The sequence below is a fragment of the Lampris incognitus genome, chromosome 16, assembly GCF_029633865.1.
Source record: "Lampris incognitus isolate fLamInc1 chromosome 16, fLamInc1.hap2, whole genome shotgun sequence".
NCBI lineage: Eukaryota > Metazoa > Chordata > Actinopteri > Lampriformes > Lampridae > Lampris > Lampris incognitus.
This window is the reverse complement of record NC_079226.1, coordinates 14,243,783-14,263,204: the sequence shown is the minus strand read 5'-3', so window position 1 is coordinate 14,263,204 and position 19,422 is coordinate 14,243,783. Positions and strand designations below refer to the sequence as shown.

The 19,422-nt window shown below is 45.1% G+C and overlaps 1 protein-coding gene across 1 annotated transcript in view; it reads left to right on the top strand.

The window, feature by feature from the left end:
- The window catches only part of LOC130126397 (peroxidasin), a 75,069-nt gene extending 56,252 nt beyond the window's left edge, over positions 1 to 18,817 (top strand). The window contains exons 15-23 of the mRNA XM_056295891.1: positions 538 to 695; positions 3,725 to 4,731; positions 5,016 to 5,512; positions 8,097 to 8,231; positions 9,569 to 9,777; positions 16,162 to 16,273; positions 16,735 to 16,867; positions 17,483 to 17,596; positions 18,514 to 18,817. Coding sequence (XP_056151866.1) covers positions 538 to 695; positions 3,725 to 4,731; positions 5,016 to 5,512; positions 8,097 to 8,231; positions 9,569 to 9,777; positions 16,162 to 16,273; positions 16,735 to 16,867; positions 17,483 to 17,596; positions 18,514 to 18,657 — 2,509 coding nt within the window. The 3' untranslated portion in view covers positions 18,658 to 18,817. The remainder of the gene's footprint in view (positions 1 to 537; positions 696 to 3,724; positions 4,732 to 5,015; positions 5,513 to 8,096; positions 8,232 to 9,568; positions 9,778 to 16,161; positions 16,274 to 16,734; positions 16,868 to 17,482; positions 17,597 to 18,513) is intronic.
- Positions 18,818 to 19,422: the final 605 nt, after the last annotated feature.

Below are 19,422 nucleotides of genomic sequence, written 5' to 3'. Positions count from 1 at the left end.
GGCTGCATTGTTGGCCACACCCTTAAGTCCAGCCTTGGCTTGGCTTCAAAGGCTGCACTTGAGAGGCCATGTTTAAAACACAGCCTTGAGGTGGTAGTAAAGCAGTGTGAGAGCTTCAGATGAGAAGTGAAAACGTGTGCAACACAACAAACAAACACACACACATACTCAAAGCTCAACGTGTGATAGATCAGATCCAACTTGAAATGACGAACCTGTGTGCATGTTTTAAAGGGTCTTTATGCTGGTTCTGAACTCTCTCATCTCCTCTGGCTCCAGTGAAGGGATGTTTTAGAACGTCTCAGTTCATTCCTGATATTCGCCATGACATCTGAAATCAGTCTTTTCTGTTTCTTTTGCTTTACTTCCATTTCTGTCAATCTTGCCCATTTCTTTTTCTGGTTCTCGTCGCTCTTGCTCTTTCTCCACCTCCTTGTTTCCTATCTGCTGGCTTTCTCTCTCTTCTCACTTCATTTTTTTTCTCTCTCCCCTCCGCTCGCTAGTCGCTAACTCCTTCCTTTCCATCAATCCCTCCAGTCAGCCGCGTACCCCAGGCGAGTTGCTGGCCCTATTCCGTTATCCACGAGACCCGTACACGGTGGAGCAGGCACGCGCCGGGGAGATCTTCGAGCAGACCCTGCTCCTCATCCAGAACCATGTCAACCAGGGCCTCATGGTCGACACCAATGGCACCGGTGAGGCTGACACCCATATGCTGTTGAGGGAACCCGAGTGAGAAGCCATCAGAGGAAAGAGAAAAAAAGAAACCCTTTCCCATCAGGTCTACTTCCTGTAGCTTTGTACCCGACCATACACTCCAATTGAACTTCAAGCGTACAACAAATTTCCTGTCTCTGATAGCTCCCCTGGGAGGTTGGGGCAAGCCAGGCGGAGGTCAGGGAAAGCCAGGCGGCTCTGCTTCTAGTTAGGGTGTGAACAGACAGGCAAACCCATGGGAGTCAGTTCTATGTTATTCCGGTTGTTTCTGGTCAAGGCCATCCACACGTCATTGCTGTTTACTGATAACCTCTTGTACACCACCACCCGCAGGTCAAGGTTGATGGTCCTAACAATAGTGGGGAACAGCATAAACCAGTAATAATGACATTGTTGGGCACAGACTGTGTTCTCAGTGTTATACCTGCTACCTTACGCACATGCATACAGGTACACACACACACACACAGGTACACACACACACACACACACCCACACACAATATCAAGCAATATCACACAGTATGACATATTCCATTATATGCACACGTATGCATGCTTACAGGATGGCGGGTTATTTTACTAATTACTTGTTATTTTTGACATATATAGTTAAAACAGTCTTCAGTCATATAGAAAATATACATAGAATATGAAATGTGCAGAGTATACGTATAAAAAACAAGATATACTGTATCTGTAGATGGTTGGATAGATAGATAGATAGATAGATAGATAGATAGATAGATAGATAGATAGATAGATAGATAGATAGATAGATAGATAGATAGATAGATAGATAGATAGATAGATAGATAAAGAGGGTGACTATGAATCCCTGGTTATCATAAGGCTGTGAGTGTTGTTGGGGCATGATTCTTATTTTTACTGAATCAGTCAAATTGATTGATCAATCAATCAAACCAATCACTCAACTTGTGACATACGTTAAGTTGTGCCAAAGTCATGCCAAGATTTTCCGCAAAGTCTCAAAACACTTGAATAAAATGCTGTAGCGCGAGTGTGAGCGTGTTTGGCTGTGGGCAGGTCTTCGTCTGTTGGCCGTTTGCTTTACAGTATGACCCGAGGGCTTGAGACATAATGGTGGAGCGTTTGACAAGGCGCCGTTAACAGGTTTACTAGCCCCATGTCACGCCGCAGAACACTTCACCCAAAATCACTGTCGAGTGGAGATTTGGCAGGACAAATTTTGTGATTGTGTGTGTGTGTTGCATATGCATGCATGTGTGTGTTTTTGCGTGGAGAGCTGTCTAAGAGAGAAAAATGTAAGCGCTCGTGCTTGGGCTTTATAGCGCACAATGGCCCTCATGCTAATGGGGATTAGATTTAACAGGTACAAAAGACTAAAAAGTCTACTTGTACGGGGAGATGTATTGGCCAACACGGCTGTTGAGCCCCTTGAGACATTGGGATAATCGGGCCCCAATTTAAGGGTGATAAGAACGGAGGCTGAGAGACGAACACAGACAAGAAAGAGGAGGGAAAAGACGGCAAGAAAGTGTGGGCAGTTAAAGGTGAAACGGATCGGACTAAGAATGAGCTGAAAATGCAAATGAGTCGGAGAGTTAATAAAGAGACAGACAGAGAAATGGAAAGAGAAGTAGTGAAGAGCAAAAAAATAGAGAGCGAAAACATGCGAGAGACAGAGAAAGAGCGACAATGTTTTCATTAGTTATGCCAACAGCCAAGTGTTCATTGTTGTGTTGGCCCCAAACCAAGCTCTCAGAGGGATTTCTGCCCGTCAGCAAAAACAAACGTGCCTGTTTTCATTGTATCTCTATTTGATCTGGGAGGGTGACACACCAGTTCCCCCGTCCACACATGCACACACACACACACACACACACATACAAACATATACAAACACACACAAACACAAACAGGTCCATCACAAACATAAAACAAGACCCAGGTTAAGTTTAGATGGGGCTGTTTTGTGAATGATTTGGTGAGAAAATGACAAAATATGGTTAAGTGTTCAGGGAAACTGAGAAAAGAGAGAGAGAGAGAGAGAGGGCTTATAGCAGGTGGTAACATTTCATTTGTAGACAGGAAGTCTCACTTTACCGCGATTGAGGTTGGCCACATCTACATAACTTGTTCTCATACATAACCCGCACACCACTCCACTAACACTTCACAAGTACGCACAGACGAACACCTGCTATACACATTCACTGCTGCACACTGGGGCTCCCGTACAAGGGCTCTCACGTATCAAAGCAAGTCAGGGCAGGTCAGTGAAATACTGCAGCGTGTGCCCCGAGGAACCAAGTTTCTTTCCACTCTCTGAGCCAGCAGCAATGCATGATGGTATGTGCAATAGGAATATTTGATACCTGCAACATATAAACAAACGCTAAGTTTAGTTGGCTTGGATAGGAACACAGCAAGTTCAGTCAGGAAACGTTTGCTGACAGCTGGCTATGGTTGCCCTCTGTCATGTATTCACCATAACACTGATCACAGTCCATCTTATTAAGAGGGCAGTTTGTTTAAACTTGGATGTTAGATGGTCTGCACAGCTCAGCGTTATGGTCCTGCTACCGTTGCCCACCTACCACCAGCCCATCTATCACTTGCTCGGATCAGCTTCTGTGAACTGTATGGGTGATGTAGTGTGATAGCTTATTGGTAGGTTACAGTGCATCTAGTGAAAAAATGAGTAAGTCAGTAAAAAAAACTAACTAAATATTATTTATCTAGACTGAATGATTTGGACCCTAGTTGATCTGATGAAGTTATTTGAGATAATTATATTAAGCCCACAGAAAAGATCAAAATCATTTATTAGGCCATAACTTTGTCAAAAATTATTTTGATTTACTTCAAATTGATGCTAATATGTTTGACTTTCTTTTTCAAAGATATATTCCTATACATTGCTATAGTGATAAATATATCATTTTGAAAATTGGCAATGGACCAAGTTAAGGGTTGGAGTTTGTTGTATCTGCATTACTTGTTTATTTTGCGTTCCCCTGCAGCATTCCGCTACAACGACCTGGTCTCGCCCCACTTCCTGGATGTGATCGCCAACCTGTCTGGCTGTACCGCCCACCGCCGCTACAACAACTGCTCTGACATCTGCTTTCACCAAAAGTACCGCAGCCACGACGGCACCTGCAACAACCTGCAGCACCCCATGTGGGGCGCCTCACTCACGGCCTTTGAGCGGCTGCTGAAATCAGTCTACGATAATGGATTTAACCTGCCAAGAGGTGCCACTGACAGGCTGCACAACGGATTCAGGCTGCCGCTGCCGAGGCTTGTGTCCACCACCATGATTGGCTCAGAGACCATCACCCCCGACGACCGCTACACGCACATGCTCATGCAGTGGGGTCAGTTCTTGGATCACGACCTGGACTCGACGGTGGCAGCCCTCAGCCAGTCGCGGTTTTCTGACGGACAGCTGTGCACACAGGTCTGCACCAACGACCCGCCTTGCTTCCCAATCCAGTTCCCAGCAAATGACCAGCGCCAGCTCCGGAGCGGCGCTCGCTGCATGTTCTTCGTGAGGTCCAGCCCAGTGTGTGGCAGCGGGATGACATCACTGCTCATGAACAGCGTGTATCCACGGGAACAGATCAACCAGTTGACCTCCTACATTGACGCCTCCAATGTCTATGGCAGCTCACGGCACGAGTCCGACGAGATTCGCGACCTGGCCAGCCAGCGTGGGCTGTTACGGCAGGGCATCATCCAGCGGACAGGGAAACCACTTCTACCTTTCGCCACCGGACCGCCCACGGAATGCATGCGGGATGAGAACGAGAGTCCGATTCCCTGCTTTTTGGCTGGTGACCACCGTGCCAATGAGCAGCTGGGTCTGACTGCCATGCACACCGTATGGTTCAGAGAACACAACCGCATAGCCACGGAGTTGCTGAGGCTGAACCCCCACTGGGATGGGGACACCATCTACCATGAGGCCAGGAAGATAGTTGGGGCTCAGATGCAGCACATCACTTACAGTCACTGGCTGCCTAAGGTAACACAGTCAGACTCTACTACCTTTCTTTCTCTGTTGCTAATCTAATGATGATGATGATGATGAACATTAAGACAAATCATTAGCGATAACAATGATGACAATGTTAGGTTGGAGAATTATGGATGATGTGAAGAGAGGAAAGATGACCATTATGATCATCACAATGATGGTTATTAAATAAACCTGCCAAAGATAATTGAGAAGTTCATAATGGATGAGTCAATGATGATTATGATAATGGTAATGATAATTATGTTCATATTTCATCTGCCACCCACTAGATCCTAGGTGAAGCAGGAATGAAGATGATGGGGCCCTACACTGGCTATAACCCCAACATAAACCCCGGAATTCTCAACGCCTTCGCCACCGCAGCCTTCCGTTTCGGACACACTCTCATCAACCCCATCCTGTACAGATTGGATCAGGACTTCCAGCCCATCCCCCAGGGGCACATCTCCCTGCACCGAGCGTTTTTCTCCCCCTTTCGCATTGTCAACGAGGGGGGCATCGACCCGCTCCTCCGCGGTCTCTTTGGCGTCGCTGGGAAAATGCGCGTTTCAACACAGCTGCTGAACACGGAGCTGACCGAGCGGTTGTTCTCTATGGCTCATGCGGTGGCACTGGATCTGGCAGCCATGAACATACAGAGAGGAAGGGATCATGGGATACCACCATATAATGATTACAGGACCTTCTGTAACTTGACCTTGGCGCAGACTTTTGATGATCTGAGGAATGAAATTAAGAATCCCAGTGTCAGGGAGAAACTGCAGAGGTAAGAGAAGCTTTGAAACTAAATGTTGGTGGTTGAAACATTGTTACCAACTTTTAAGCATTTGCCATTGCAAACTTCACGAAAGGGGAAGTTGGGGGTCAACTTCCTTGAAATACAGTCACAAAGCCAGAGAGACTGGGCAATATATCATTTTAGAATCAACATCACAATGTACAAATATGCAGTAGTCACACTGCAAAGGATTCGATGTAAGGCGAATTGATCCCATCAGTCGTGTTAAGCTAAAACTGTTATTGCTTGGTTGAAAAAGAAATCTAACAAGGTCCATTTTTTATAACTGCTCCTGAAAAAAATATTCTAGCACAGCTGACAATATAATTTAGTGTGGTTTAATCACTTCTTGGACAACTGCCTTTTTCTGCCCTGCAAAATCGATCAACAGTAAGTGATAAATTCTTTACAAATTTGAAAGTTAAAAGCTGTTTATAGCTGATGAAATTATGTTCTTACATATTGCATATTTCATATGCAATATTGCATATTTCAAAAAGAAAAACTGTCACATTGTTGATTTTTTTTCCCAGTATCATTCAGTGAGCAGCAGCAGTATGGTTTCATGCCATAAAACAGCACTACAGATGCGATGTTTGCTTTGAGAATGTTGATGGAGAAGTATAGAGAAGGCCAGAAGGAGTTACATTGTGTCTTTGTGGATTTAGAGAACGCGTATGACAGGGTGCCGAGGGAGGAGGTGTGGTATTGTATGAGGAAGTCGAGAGTTGCAGAGAAGTATGCAGGAGTGGTGCAGGATATGTATGAGGGCGGTGTGACAATGGTGAGGTGTGCAGTAGGAATGACAGATGGGTTCAAGGTGGAGGGGGGATTACATCAACGATCGGCTTTGAGCCCTTTCTTATTTGCAATGGTGATGGACAGGTTGATGGACGAGATCAGGCTGGAGTCTCCATGGACTATGATATTTGCGGATGACATTGTGATCTGTAGCGAGAGTAGGGTGCAGGTTGAGGAGAGCCTGGGGAGGTGGAGGTATGCACTGGAGAGAAGAGAATGAAAGTCCATAGGAGCAAGATGGAATACATATGCGTGAATGAGAGGGAGGACAGTGGAATGGTGAGGATGCAAGGAGTAGAGGTGATGAAGGTGTATGAGTTTAAATACTTGGGGTCAGCTGTCCAAAGTAACGGGGAGTGCAGAAGAGAGTGCAGGCAGGGTGGAGTGGGTGGAGAAGAGTGTCAGGAGTGATTTGCGACAGAAGGGTACCAGCAAGAGTTAAAGGAAAGGTTTACAAGATGATTGTGAGACCAGCTATGTTATATGGTTTGGAGACAGTGGCACTGACGAAAAGACAGGAGGTGGAACTGGAGGTGGCAGAGTTGACGATGGTAAGATTTTCACTGGGAGTGATGAAGAAGGACAGGATTAGGAATGAGTGTATTAGAGGGACTGCTCAGGTTGGACGGTTTGGAGACAAAGCAAGAGAAGCAAGATTGAGATGGCTTGGACATGTGTGGAGGAGGGATGCTGGGTATATTGGGAGAAGGATGCTGAATATGGAGGTGCCAGGGAAGAAGAAAAGAGGAAGGCCAAAGAGGAGGTTTGTGGATGTGGTGAGGGAGGCCATACAGGTGGCTGGTGTGACAGAGGAAGATGCAGAAGACAGGAAGAGATGGAAACGGATGATCCGCTGTGGCGACCTGGGAGCAGCCGAAAGTAGCAGTAGTAGATCATTCAGCCTCACTGACTAGAACACTTGCTCTTACTTTGATTAGAATGGGCAGAACATTTTCAGTAGATTAACACTTGCTGAGAGCTGAGGGAACTGGCTTCAGTCACGTATACACCACTACACACAAACCACAAACCCACTAAAAGGTGGAATTTTAACTGGAGCTCCACCAGTTTGCGCTGGTCTTTAACTCCTCTACTGCTGTTGTGCTTGTTTGGTTGCTGTTCAGCGATCTCCACCACACCTGTGCCACCTATCTGAGTTCCCTTCCATGTACTGAATGGAACAATGTGTGTGTTTTTGGCACATACAGTGCACTCATAAATTCAGCTGCATTCATTGAATAAAACTTAAGTTTTCCAGATACATGGGTTTTCCTGCCTGTAATACAAATGATCTTAACTCTGCAATAATTTTAGAAAGCTTAACATTTGTCTTGGGTTCAAGTCATCCTTGTGAATCAAAAAAAAAAATTGCAAAAATCTTACAGCAGTGTTTTAACACATGGTAGCCTCTGGTGATGGTGGTGGGGGGGTTGATTATTCTGGATATCATTGTGAGGTAGGGCTTGGCAATAATTCAATCATTTATCATCTTTCGTTGGTATTATCAAGATTAAACTTGGATATTGTCATATCGTAACACAGCTTTGTATCTGTATCACTGATAACGAATGAACCTCGGCTGGATTCTTCAGCTTATAGTATCTTTGCATATGTAAACAGATTTCGTGTGTGTGTGTGTATATACATATGTATATAGTGTAAAATGATGTAGGATTATCGTGAGAATAGTATTTTCCATGTCCCCTAGCAATAGTGTGAGGCTTTTGGCAGAGCAGAGTCGTGACTTTGCCGCTTCCTTTCCTGTCTTCAGGTTGTATGGCACTCCTTTGAACATCGACCTCTTCCCGGCGCTGATGGCTGAGGAGCTGGTCCCTGGCAGCCGGCTGGGGCCCACCCTCATGTGTCTGCTGGCGGCCCAGTTTAAACGTCTGCGAGACGGCGACAGGTAGGATCCCGACACACACCACTTCCACATTCACAAACATGCTCCGTGATGGGATCAAAGAATGCCAGCAGGCTTTCTCTCTTTTATGAGTGTTACTTTCTTTCCCCAGCCCCTTTGAAATGCGAGGAATGCTGATATGTCAATGTCAAGGTTTTTATCCTCGGGGGGGGAAACTTAAAATGTTAGTTAGGGAATTTTGACGCAAGGTGGTATGAGTTACTCCTAAGTAGGTATGTCGATGCGTGCACATGATGACGAGTCCCGCGTCTGGAGAGTTTACTCGGCAGCTTGTCGGAGGAAAATAAACGGCAGCTAAACAGGATCAGCAAATAAAACATTTTAAGCAACACGTCACACAAAAAATAAATAAATAAAGAATTAACAATCCACAACAGAATACATCATCTGTCATGTGTTACTGATGTTCTTTCTCTTCACAGATGGACGCTTTAACTTGTAACCTTTTTTTTTCTTTTTCCTATTCACCTGTCAGCTGTGACAGTAAGTAAACAAGCTCCAGTGCGTACCGGCACAGTGGCGTTCTTCAACTAACAGAACAGTTTCAAGACATAGCTTTACTCCGTTAGGAGAGTTCTGCAGAAATGCAGAAATGTTGTTGTATTTTGCTGTGGATGGTTAAACTTTTTTGTGTCGTGCCATCACTTAAAATGTTTGCTAATGTCCATGCCATCTTGATCCCATCTTGTGTCAGAAAACCCAAACTAGGGTTAGTTTGGGTTTTCTGCCCCAGCACGATAAGGACTGGAAGTCCTAAGCAGTATTTTGAATATCACCGGACGTCTTGTGAGTGCGACAGCCATTAAGAAGACATGCGTCCAGGTAGCGTAGTGGTCTATTCCGTTGCCTACCAACACGGGGATCGCCAGTTCGAATCCCCGTGTTACCTCCAGCTTAGTCGGGCGTCCCTGCAGACACAATCGGCCGTGTCTGCGGGTGGGAAGCCGGATGTGAGTATCTGTCCTGGTCGCTGCACTAGCGCCTCCTCTGGTCGGTCGGGGCGCCTGCTCGGGGGTGGGACTGGGGGGAATAACGTGACCCTCCCATGCGCTACGTCCCCCTGGCGAAACTCCTCACTGTCAGGTGAAAAGAAGCGGCTGGCGACTCCACATGTATCAGCGGAGGCATGTGGTAGTCTGCAGCCCTCCCTGGATTGGCGGAGGGGGTGGGGCAGCGACCAGGATGGCTTTGAAGAGTGGAGTAATTGGCCAAGTACAATTGGGGAGAAAAGGGAGTAAACCCCCCCCCCCCCCCAAAAAAAGAAGACGAGATTACTGTATTAAACCTTTCCATCTCCTCCTCCTTCCCGTCACCTCCAGATTCTGGTATGAGAACCCGGGTGTGTTTACCCCGGCCCAGCTGACCCAGCTGAAGCAGGCCTCCCTCACACGCGCACTGTGCGACAACGGGGACAACATCACGCGCATCCAGCAGGACGTGTTTACTGTGGCCGAGCTGCCCCATGGCTATGGCAGCTGTGACGACGTCCCCAAGATTGACTTGCGCATGTGGCAGGACTGCTGCGAAGGTAGGGGTGGGATGGAGAAATATCGCAAATGCAATTCAGCATTTACCCCCTTTTTTTTTTTTTTTTTTAGCATTTAAAGAAAAACTTCGCTGTTTGTTAACCGAAGCCCTGTTTTGTTATTGTAAGGAGGTAAACCAAGCGTAATCTTTTAAATCAATTCAGCATTGTGCAAGTTAGCATCAGTTGACCTTTGCGTACCAAACTGCAATGTAATCCTCTGGGTTAATAGTGCTTGCCAAATAGCATCCAGTAAAAGAGCTCTTTTTTGGCACTAACGGGCTCAAAATGTTTTGACACTCCCAGTACAGTCAGACAGGACAGTGATAAACCTGTTTTTTGTATTTTCGTTTTTGCACTTCTCTCCAACTCTCTCACGCTTTCACTGTTGTCTTCCTGCAATAACTCAACTGCTTGAGACTTCTGCTCCAGGTTAGAAGTGGATTGATTGTATATAATTCCATGACTGATATTGTGGCTATGGCTCATTGGACTCTTCTCGTAACATTCAGAGCCTGTTGGTGCCAAAAAAAGAGCTCTAGCACGTTATTTCAGTTTAGGTAAAAAAAAAAATACCAGTTTTACTTAAACACGTTTTTCCAAGTCTATCCTAAACAGAATGTCTCGCCTTTGTTTTTCATCTTCTGCTGAAGTACGCCACAGTCATTTGTTAATATGAATACATATTTTTCAATTTAATCTATTTGTAATGTCAACTGAAAGTCTGCCAGACTGTTTAGGTATTTGGGTATTGCATATCAGATGCTGGTGTGATGATATAGGGAGCAAAAAGACATGGGTGCACTGTTTATGCATGATTCTTATTTAGTCATTTCTGTGTTCATCTTATCCAATCTTTAGTTTTATATATATATATATATATATACTTTTTTTTCTCAAAAAAGAAAAACTACTTTGTAATATTTGGATATTTGGACACTTGGCAAGGCATACTCTGGCAGGTATGCATGCTTGGGGGACACTGGGTTACTTAGATGACTTATCTGCTGGCTAACACAGATGTTGTATGGAGATTGTTTTTTCAGAGCCAAACAATATCCTCAATAACTGTTTCCCTTTGATAACATCTACAATTTACAGTTGCTACTGTTGCAGGGAACAGGGTTATTTTAACACCGGTGCCTGTGCCAGCCATCACTCAGACTAAGAGCTACTTGCCTATGTATGAAACTTGGAAGAACAGACTACTAGATAGGAAAAGACATCAGAACAACCATTTCTCCATCCCTCAGCTCCTCGCGGTGAATGGCAGGTTTGACTGGCTGAGGAACAAAAGCTCTAGTTTCCTTTTTTCCCTGATTTCCCCCCTGTTGAATATCATTTTCGTTGCATAAAGTTTAGAGTCAAATATCTTAATACAAATGGCACATTTGTGGGTTTCAGGTTACTGCTACACATCTTGAGATGTTGTGAACAAATTACATCTCGAGCAGGACTGAGAGCTTCATAAAGCCGGCACTTCCTGTTGGATCCTTATTCTGTTAAAGTACAAGGAACCTCTTTCATCTGACTTTAAGCAGTTATGATATAATCAGTGTTGTACTGTACTTGTCAGGGACATCTCCCTGGAATTGTGGGGGTTAGAGATGGTATTTCGAGTCAAGGCCTGGACGTTTGAGCATCCCCCCCGCAGTACTGTTCTGGCGTGAGTGTCTCCAGTGACTGTTTCTATTGAAATGCTGATTTGGAGATATGACCGACTGTGCATGTGATGTTGGGTGGGAGGCAAATGGCCTTAATCACAAGTTGCACTATAATGAATTACCTTGAACTGCACAGCTAATAGTAATGCGTGGGTCGACCCACAACCCGAGGGTCCAGCAGGTTGACCCGCGGGTCGGGTGGGTTCGAGTAAGCTTACTAGAAAATATCACGGGTTCGGGCAGGCGGGGCAAAAAGTGACAAAACGGTGATCCAAGTAAGCTTTAAATAACTTAAATAAAACATTGCATGCAATAGGCTAGGCTGTTTATTACTGCTCCAACCCCCCCCCCCCCAAACACACACACACACACACACACACACACGCAAGCAGTGTTATCAGTTTGAAATTGGGGTTTTGGTCAGCGCATGTGTTTTCGAGTGTTGAGGCTTCACCTACGAGTTTTTTCCCTTAGTGGTATCCGTAGCTTTTGTTTATACCGCTAGAACACTTATTTTTTTGGTCAGAAAGTAGAGGCGTGTGTGTGTGTGTGTGTGAGAGAGAAAGGAAGAGAGAGACAGAGCTCATGTCTTTAATGATAGGTTACGTGTTTTGCTGCTATTCAACAATAAAGAACACAGTTTGGAACAATTAGTCTGTTTATTTAGCAGCCTGGACCCAGATGCTGTGAGGCTGAGATACAACAGGCTATGATGCTTCGCAATCAGTGTATTATGCTGGGCAAACGGCCCAAAAACAATATAATGCAACACTGCTCACTTTGCTGTAGCCTGGGCTAAATTTGGAGGTTTGCGGGACGGATCGGATTCGGGTGGTTAATTAACGCATATTTGAGCGGGTCGGGATGTGCGGATTGGCTCTCATAACGGGTCGGGCGACCCACGCGTCGTTAGCGGCTACAGAGGTGTACGTTGTGGAATGACTTCTTTTTTTTTTTTGAGAGGCGATTCAAATTCAGCTTACTATGTTTGTAATTGGTTTGTGTGGTTGCACTCACAGCATACCCCCGAGTTGGAATGCAGACCTTGAACAAGGGATGCTTATGCATTTTGTTCTGTTTTTACAGCCACTTAACGCCCCCCACCACTCACACACAGCTACCTACGCAACCTCACCCCTCCCACTCCGGCCCCCAGCCTTTGAACCCTCCTGCTGTTCCACCCTCTTCATGGTGGGGTGAAAGGGGGTAACAGAAAATACAAGGCCTTTTCATTAGACATAATATGGCCCTTTATTGACGTTTTCCATTGGTTGACTTGAAGTTATTCATTTGGTGTTGGTTGGGGGGGGGTAGCGTTTTGGGTGCACGGCGTACTTGGGTCTTTTTGATCCATGCTTTGCTGCTCTTTTGCAATTGCGGTGTCCGTGTTTCCTCGTTCGCTTTGAGTTGAAGGCTCACACGGACGTTGTTGTGTCAGTTGGTTTTCATGACCATTTCGGCCTTCGAATCCTGTGTGAGTGCCATCATGTGGCTTCAAAATGTCATGGGTATGAATTTAAAAAAAAAAATCATCCCGCCATCCATCCATTATGGGAACCGCTTATCCTGCTCTCAGGGTCACAGGGATGCTGGATACTATCCCAGCAGTCATTGGGCGGCAGGCGGGGAGACACCCTGGACAGACCGCCAGGCCATCACTCCTTTTTTTCCATTCATAGCAGGTCCTGTTTGCTGATACGGGGCTTATATCTGGCCACATCAAAGAAAATCCATATTCATTTTGCATGACAGAATAAACCAAGCGAAGGAAACAGGCCAATCCATGTACATTTCATAGCGGTTTGGGTGGTCCAACCAGTCAGCATGATGTGGCAACACTATGTTGCGGGCTGAATGGTCTCACTGTTTTCAGTTGTTTCTGTTACATATCAGAATGTGGCTTGCAATTAAGCCGGTAATGAAAGACTGTAGCAGACCTCCATTTTTAAAAACTAGAGGCCCAGTGCACACCTCTCATCCAGACGTTGGGTGAGCTTGAATATCCCCAGTCTTTTTGATCACCAAGCACTTGAATTTAATATTGATTCTTCTACCTGCTACCATATTTAACATTAAACAGATGCATTTTACTAAATATGTGTGCACCAGTCGGGATATAACACTGAGCGTTATACACACCATGACCAGAAAGCATGCTGCCGTAGACATCTGGTAAACTTGCAATTCAATTTGTTTTTCAATTCACCGCTTCCGGTGTAGGAAGATGGCAGCGCGGACTCGTGTTTGCAGCGGCCTCACCCAGTACAGACTATGCAGTGTCTTTGTCCACGTCTGCGTATAAGTTTGTATCGTTGTGTGAAGTTTTTATTTTGATCATTGCTTTTGCTTGGCTGAGAGAGCTGGCGCAAGACCGGCTGAGAGAGCTTGGTCTGCTGCGTCCTGTGGGCCCGAAGAGGAAACACAGAGAGCGGTCTGACAGGACGTGGAAGCATGGCAGGCTAAGCTAACTGCTAGCCCACAGCCCTGCCCGAGAGGAAACACCAAGGCAGTCTGGCGGCGGCCTCACCTAGCGTCGACTGTACAGTGTTTTTGTATGCATTTGTGTCGTCATGTGGCATGCGGGGGAGGTGTGTCGAAGGTGTCTGGCTGGAGAGCTGGCGTTGGATCGACTGAGGGAGCCTGGTCTGCTGCATCCGATGGGCCCAGGGACCACGGCACTGCCTGGAACTGCCACTGAGAGGGAAACACCGAGGGCGGTCTGACGGGACGCAGAGGCGGGGCAGGCTAGGCTAACTGCTAGCCCATGCAGACCGGCAGTTGTGACAGTCATCCTGGCTGACATTTGTTCTCTGGACGGTGGAGTTTTTGGATTGTGTTGCACCGGGTGAACTGTGTTGTTGGCTGTTCGGATTGTTTATTCATTTATTTATTTTGCTTTGGTCTCTCTGTTTTTGTATGTTTTTGGTGGTGTTGTTTTTGGATGTTTTTGGATCTGTGTTTTTGTCTTTTGTGTTGCACTGCTGTGTGGGCTGGGGGTAAACAGAAATCCGTTTCTTTTGTGTACGTAGTACATAAGATGAGATGACAAATACATTGTTCCTGATTCCTGAATTTTCACCCAAATAATGCTCGATTTTATTCTTGACACCTAGGTGTTTTGTTTTTGTTTTTTTCCACCAACAATTCACCCACAAATTGTTGACTGGGGGCCTGCACACGGAGTTGTCGTTCGCCTGGCCTCAGCGCTACACACAGTATTGTGTGACAAAACAAGCAGTGGTGTAACAGCCAGCACATGGTGTCTCTTAATGCTTCTCCTTTCATCCTGGATTCTGACCCCAGTGTTCTCCTTCCTTGCAAAATGAACGAGGGACGAGCTAAGCTAATAAACAGTGAATATCCTGCCAGACCAGAGAGAGGTGGGGGAAGAAGAAGGTTGGGGTGGGGGTGGGGGTTACATGTGTCTGTCAGGCAAGCCAAACTGTAGACAGATTCACAGTTTTATTTGGCTCAATAAAGAAAAAGAATGAGAGTGAGGATACCTTTGAGAATTGGTGTGTGTGTGTGTGTGTTTGTGCATGCGTGCGTGTGTGCGTGCGTGCGTGTGTGTGTGTGCCTGAAAGCATAGCAGTCCGTTAGCTATGTTCTGTCAACTCGTGCATGTCTATCAGCTTGAGATTCATTGTTGTTTTTAGTCACTCGTTGTTATTTGCAGCCAATTGCCTGGTTAAATCGACGGCTTCCAGAGGTCAAGCAGCAGACGTAAGGGTTTTTTATACTTAAAGGTGCACCCCACCTAACTGCAGGGTCTGGTCCCATATAACGAATGCTTTTAGAGGGTTAATAAAATAGTCTTTTGACGCTCTCACTGTCAAGCTGCATACCACATTGGAGGTAGAGACGGTATAGTGTGTGCGTGTTTCGTGTCTTTCGCCGTCACTAATCGTGGTATGATGCGTGGCGGCCCTGTCAGACACATTATTGCAGAACCAGGATCAAGTATTATTGCAGAACCAGGATCAAGTAAACACTTTGGAGAGGCAGAAAAGGAAGGCGGCAGTGTGATCCGCCCATTGAGCAATTCATGCAGTGTGTGTGTGTCTGTGCAAAGGGGTGTTGGCATGTGTTTATTCACATGTTGGTTATTCTCTGGTTCATTTATTGAAACTGAGCCGCATTTCCTGCTACAAGCATGATCGCTAATCTTGGATGGCCATCTTGACCATTGCATGATGTTAAAGGGATAGTTTGGATTTATTGACCTGTTTGCATATCATGCAGCCCATCAGCCTGTTCAAAGAGAATGAATCTACAACTGATAACCTGAGAAATGCAAACAGGCTCCAGTGTGTAGTTGGGCAATTGAGCATTGGAAATATGCGAAAGATGCCACAGGCAGTGTTTTGTAGATAGTTGGTGTTTTGTTTTTGTTTTTTTGCGGGTTTTATTATGGCTGAAAAGGTTTTGATTAGATGTACCAGTTTGCTGTTGTTCATTTTTGTGCCTGCTTGCTGGGACCAGCAGCCAAATCTCTGACCATGGGAGTCAGAGACCAAAGTAATGTCCACGCTTTGATATCACTACTATTGATAACTCATACCGCTTTATATCAGCCATCCCTTAGACCAACCAAAATACAACTTGCACGACATCTCTGGTACTGTATACGTCCAAAGTGTCGCTCTCTGGGATATTGCTGTGATTGTTGTTGTCTCTGTTAGCTAACAGCAGTGTATTGTGGTGTTGTGCTTGACCCCATCAGACTGCCGAACCAAAGGTCAGTTCAACGCTCTGTCCTATCACTTCAGAGGACGCAGGTCAGCTGACCACAGCTACGCCGAGGACAAGCCTGCTGATAGCATCCAGGAGACCAGGTAACACAAAACGTCAGACTTGGGGAGTTATCGGAGACTATGAGTCTGTAATAGTTTGACAAATTCCTTAAAGGTTATTTTCCTTTAATTGTAACACAAATGCTAAATACAATTATGATAACAACATTCCTCCGCCTCCTCCTACTACTACTACTACTACTACTACAAATATGACTTTTACTAAACTGCCAAGTTGCTTTATCTCTTTTTTTTGGCTCGTGTTTTTTTTATCCCAAAGGACTTTTAAAATGCATTTTGTGTGTTTTTGTTTCCTGTTTTAATGTATCTGCTTCTCTCTGATGTAACGCACTGAGCTGCATTTCATGTATGAAAAGTGCTACAACAATGATTTACTATTGTTATTATAATAGCTACTAATACTAATTATACTATTACCACTAGGATAATAATAAATGAGTTAGAGTAATAATAGTAAATCTTGTTTAATTGTGACATTGTAGCCCAATGGATCAAGCCAGAGAAAAACTTGCAAATGTCACTGTGACCTCCAAACCAAGCACTGAATCCTCAATCAACGACTTCCAGGACTTTGTCTCTGACATGCAGAAGACAATCACCAGTTTACGAAAACAGGTTCGTGTCTTCAATACGTCACCGTGTGCGCACACATAACATGCATATGTACACTATGAAAAGATAGCAAAAGAAATTTGTTCCTTGTCTTTCTAGCATGTTGTTGATGGTGTCTATGAACATGAAATACATCTAAAAATATCTACCAACCACAATGCACTTGCTGTTGGTGCATAATTGCTTGCTGTTTTTCATTGCTTCCTCCTCCTAAACAGGCCTTTGCTCTAGGGGACTTTCTCAACATGCTACATGTTTGTATACTGTCTCTGCACATAGAAAACACAGTCACGGCTAACTCGTTGACTTTGTGAGTCTGATCACTGAGGCAGTACACACACTGGTTTTTCATTAACTAATTAGGGGTGTAGTTAATTTCTGTAGATGGGGTCTTGACTCTAATGTTTGCTCTGTGTTTTCCAGCTGCAGTGCCAGTCATTCCTTTGTGTTATGCTGTTTTTGTATGACACTGCAATTTTTTTATGGAAAAAGTTTCCATCTTGGGAGAGATTGTAGCATAGCTGTTGTGTAGCATAGCTGTTGTGAGGAAAATAATATGTGGTCCCAAGAGTCCATTTGACGGTTTCTTTTCTTTCTCCCCCCCCCCTCTCTGTGCAGATTAAAAGACTTGAAGCCCGTCTGAGCAAGACAGACTGCACTGATACCGAGGGTCGCGAGCGAACCGACGGGGAGAAGTGGAAAAACGACCCCTGCACCACATGCGAATGCAAAGTATGTTAAATATAACCTTCTTAGCCAAAACTCTCTTTATGCGAACCACACTTGCTGACACTATAATTGACTCCCCATAAATGACCACACACACACGGATACACAGTTTACAAAACCTCCCCAAATCGCGTAGACTCACATCCACAGAGTGCTCTTACTCACCTCTCCACCTTCTTAAAAGCTCACTATGCCAATCTCTCACTTTAATAGTGTCTGCTTCACACCTTTTTCCTCACTGTAGATGAGATGGTCACTGGAATTGCATGTACTGTGTCTAGGCCGGCAGGCTGACCGAGTTAAATGCCCCATTTTTCTCCCTGCCCGTCTCACTTGCCAATGTTTCACCTCCTCTGGTGCTTTTTTGGCAGTGCCCCACCTCTTGGCATCAGCGTCCGGGTCCAGTGTGTTTGTTTGTGCCTGTCGATTTTCTGGCTCTCCACTCTTTATCTCTCTGACACTCTGTGCCAGCTGCTGGCAGAGGTGATGGTGACCCAAAACTGGCACTCTTTGATCGTCCCGTCTTCCTCACCGTCACCTGTCCTCAGTATCTTCTTTCCGCCCAAAGTGTTTTTAACCAACACCCACTCCTACAAGGCCTATTATTCTGTTCTTTTTCCTCTCTATAATTGGACATTTTTGTGATAATCAAATTTGGTAAGTGAATACAGCGCCTGGGAAAGAGGATGATTTGGCTCAAAACACCACTTTGTCATTCCAGTAAAATAGTATTATTTATTGTTCTTGTCATCTAGCAGCTTCGCCAAGGCTTGCCACGCAGCCTTTTTGTCTCTCTGCCAACCAAAATGGCAAAATAAATAAGGTGATAATACCAATACCAATAATTATAATAATAATTATAATAATAACAATAGGGTAACTGGCCTGTTTCTCATGATCCTTTTGTTTTTTTCCCCCAGGACGCTCAAGTGACATGCTTCGTGGAGTCGTGTCCGCCAGCCGAGTGCCAGAGACCCGTCAAGCTAAAAGGCAACTGCTGCCCGGTGTGCCTCAAACAAACAGGCACGGAGAGCAGGCATCGAGCGGACGCCCACCATGCATAACCCTCAGGACCCCCCCCCCACCTCTCCCCCTCCCCCCAACCACCACCATCATGCCCTAGTGTCTGATACACACACTCAAACATGCAGAGATCCAGAGGATGAGACTCTTAAAAGGTGTGCTAAGTCACAGCCACTTGCACCTAATTGCCTCGTTTTTGTTTTGTTTTATTTTGTTGCCTTTTTTTTTTTTTTTTTGCATTTCTTTATTTTGTTTTTTTGTTTTTTTTTTTTGTTTTTTTCCAATGTGGGGTGAGTGATGATTTTTGATTCTTGCCCCCTCCAAGGCCAATGGTCTGTGGCTTTGTTTGAAATCTTCTGGCAGCGAGCCAGAGATCACAACATGGATTGATTTCTGAACTGATGGGTGGATGGACGGACGGATGGATGGATGGGTTGGAAAAGCAGATGGACAAACCTCTTCTTGCTCGGGGCCTTCAAATAAGGGGGCTGGTTGAGGCTTATGAAGTGTTGACCAACAGCCGCTGTGTATGCGCCCCTGTGACTAACACATGGCGACGAAACGCAGGGCTGCTTGCTGCCGCCAAGCAGGAAAGGGAAGTAACAGTGAAAGACCACAGCCATTTTGTTGTGTCATAAAACTTTCTCAGGTTAGAGATGCCGAAAAAACTGGTGCTATTTTCCCCTCTTTTAGTCACTAAATACAAACCTTCAAAGTATTGTCTTTTATTATTATTTGTTTGTTTTTTTCGTGTGTGTAACAATATGCAAAGCAACTTATATACACTCATTATATGACTTTTTATG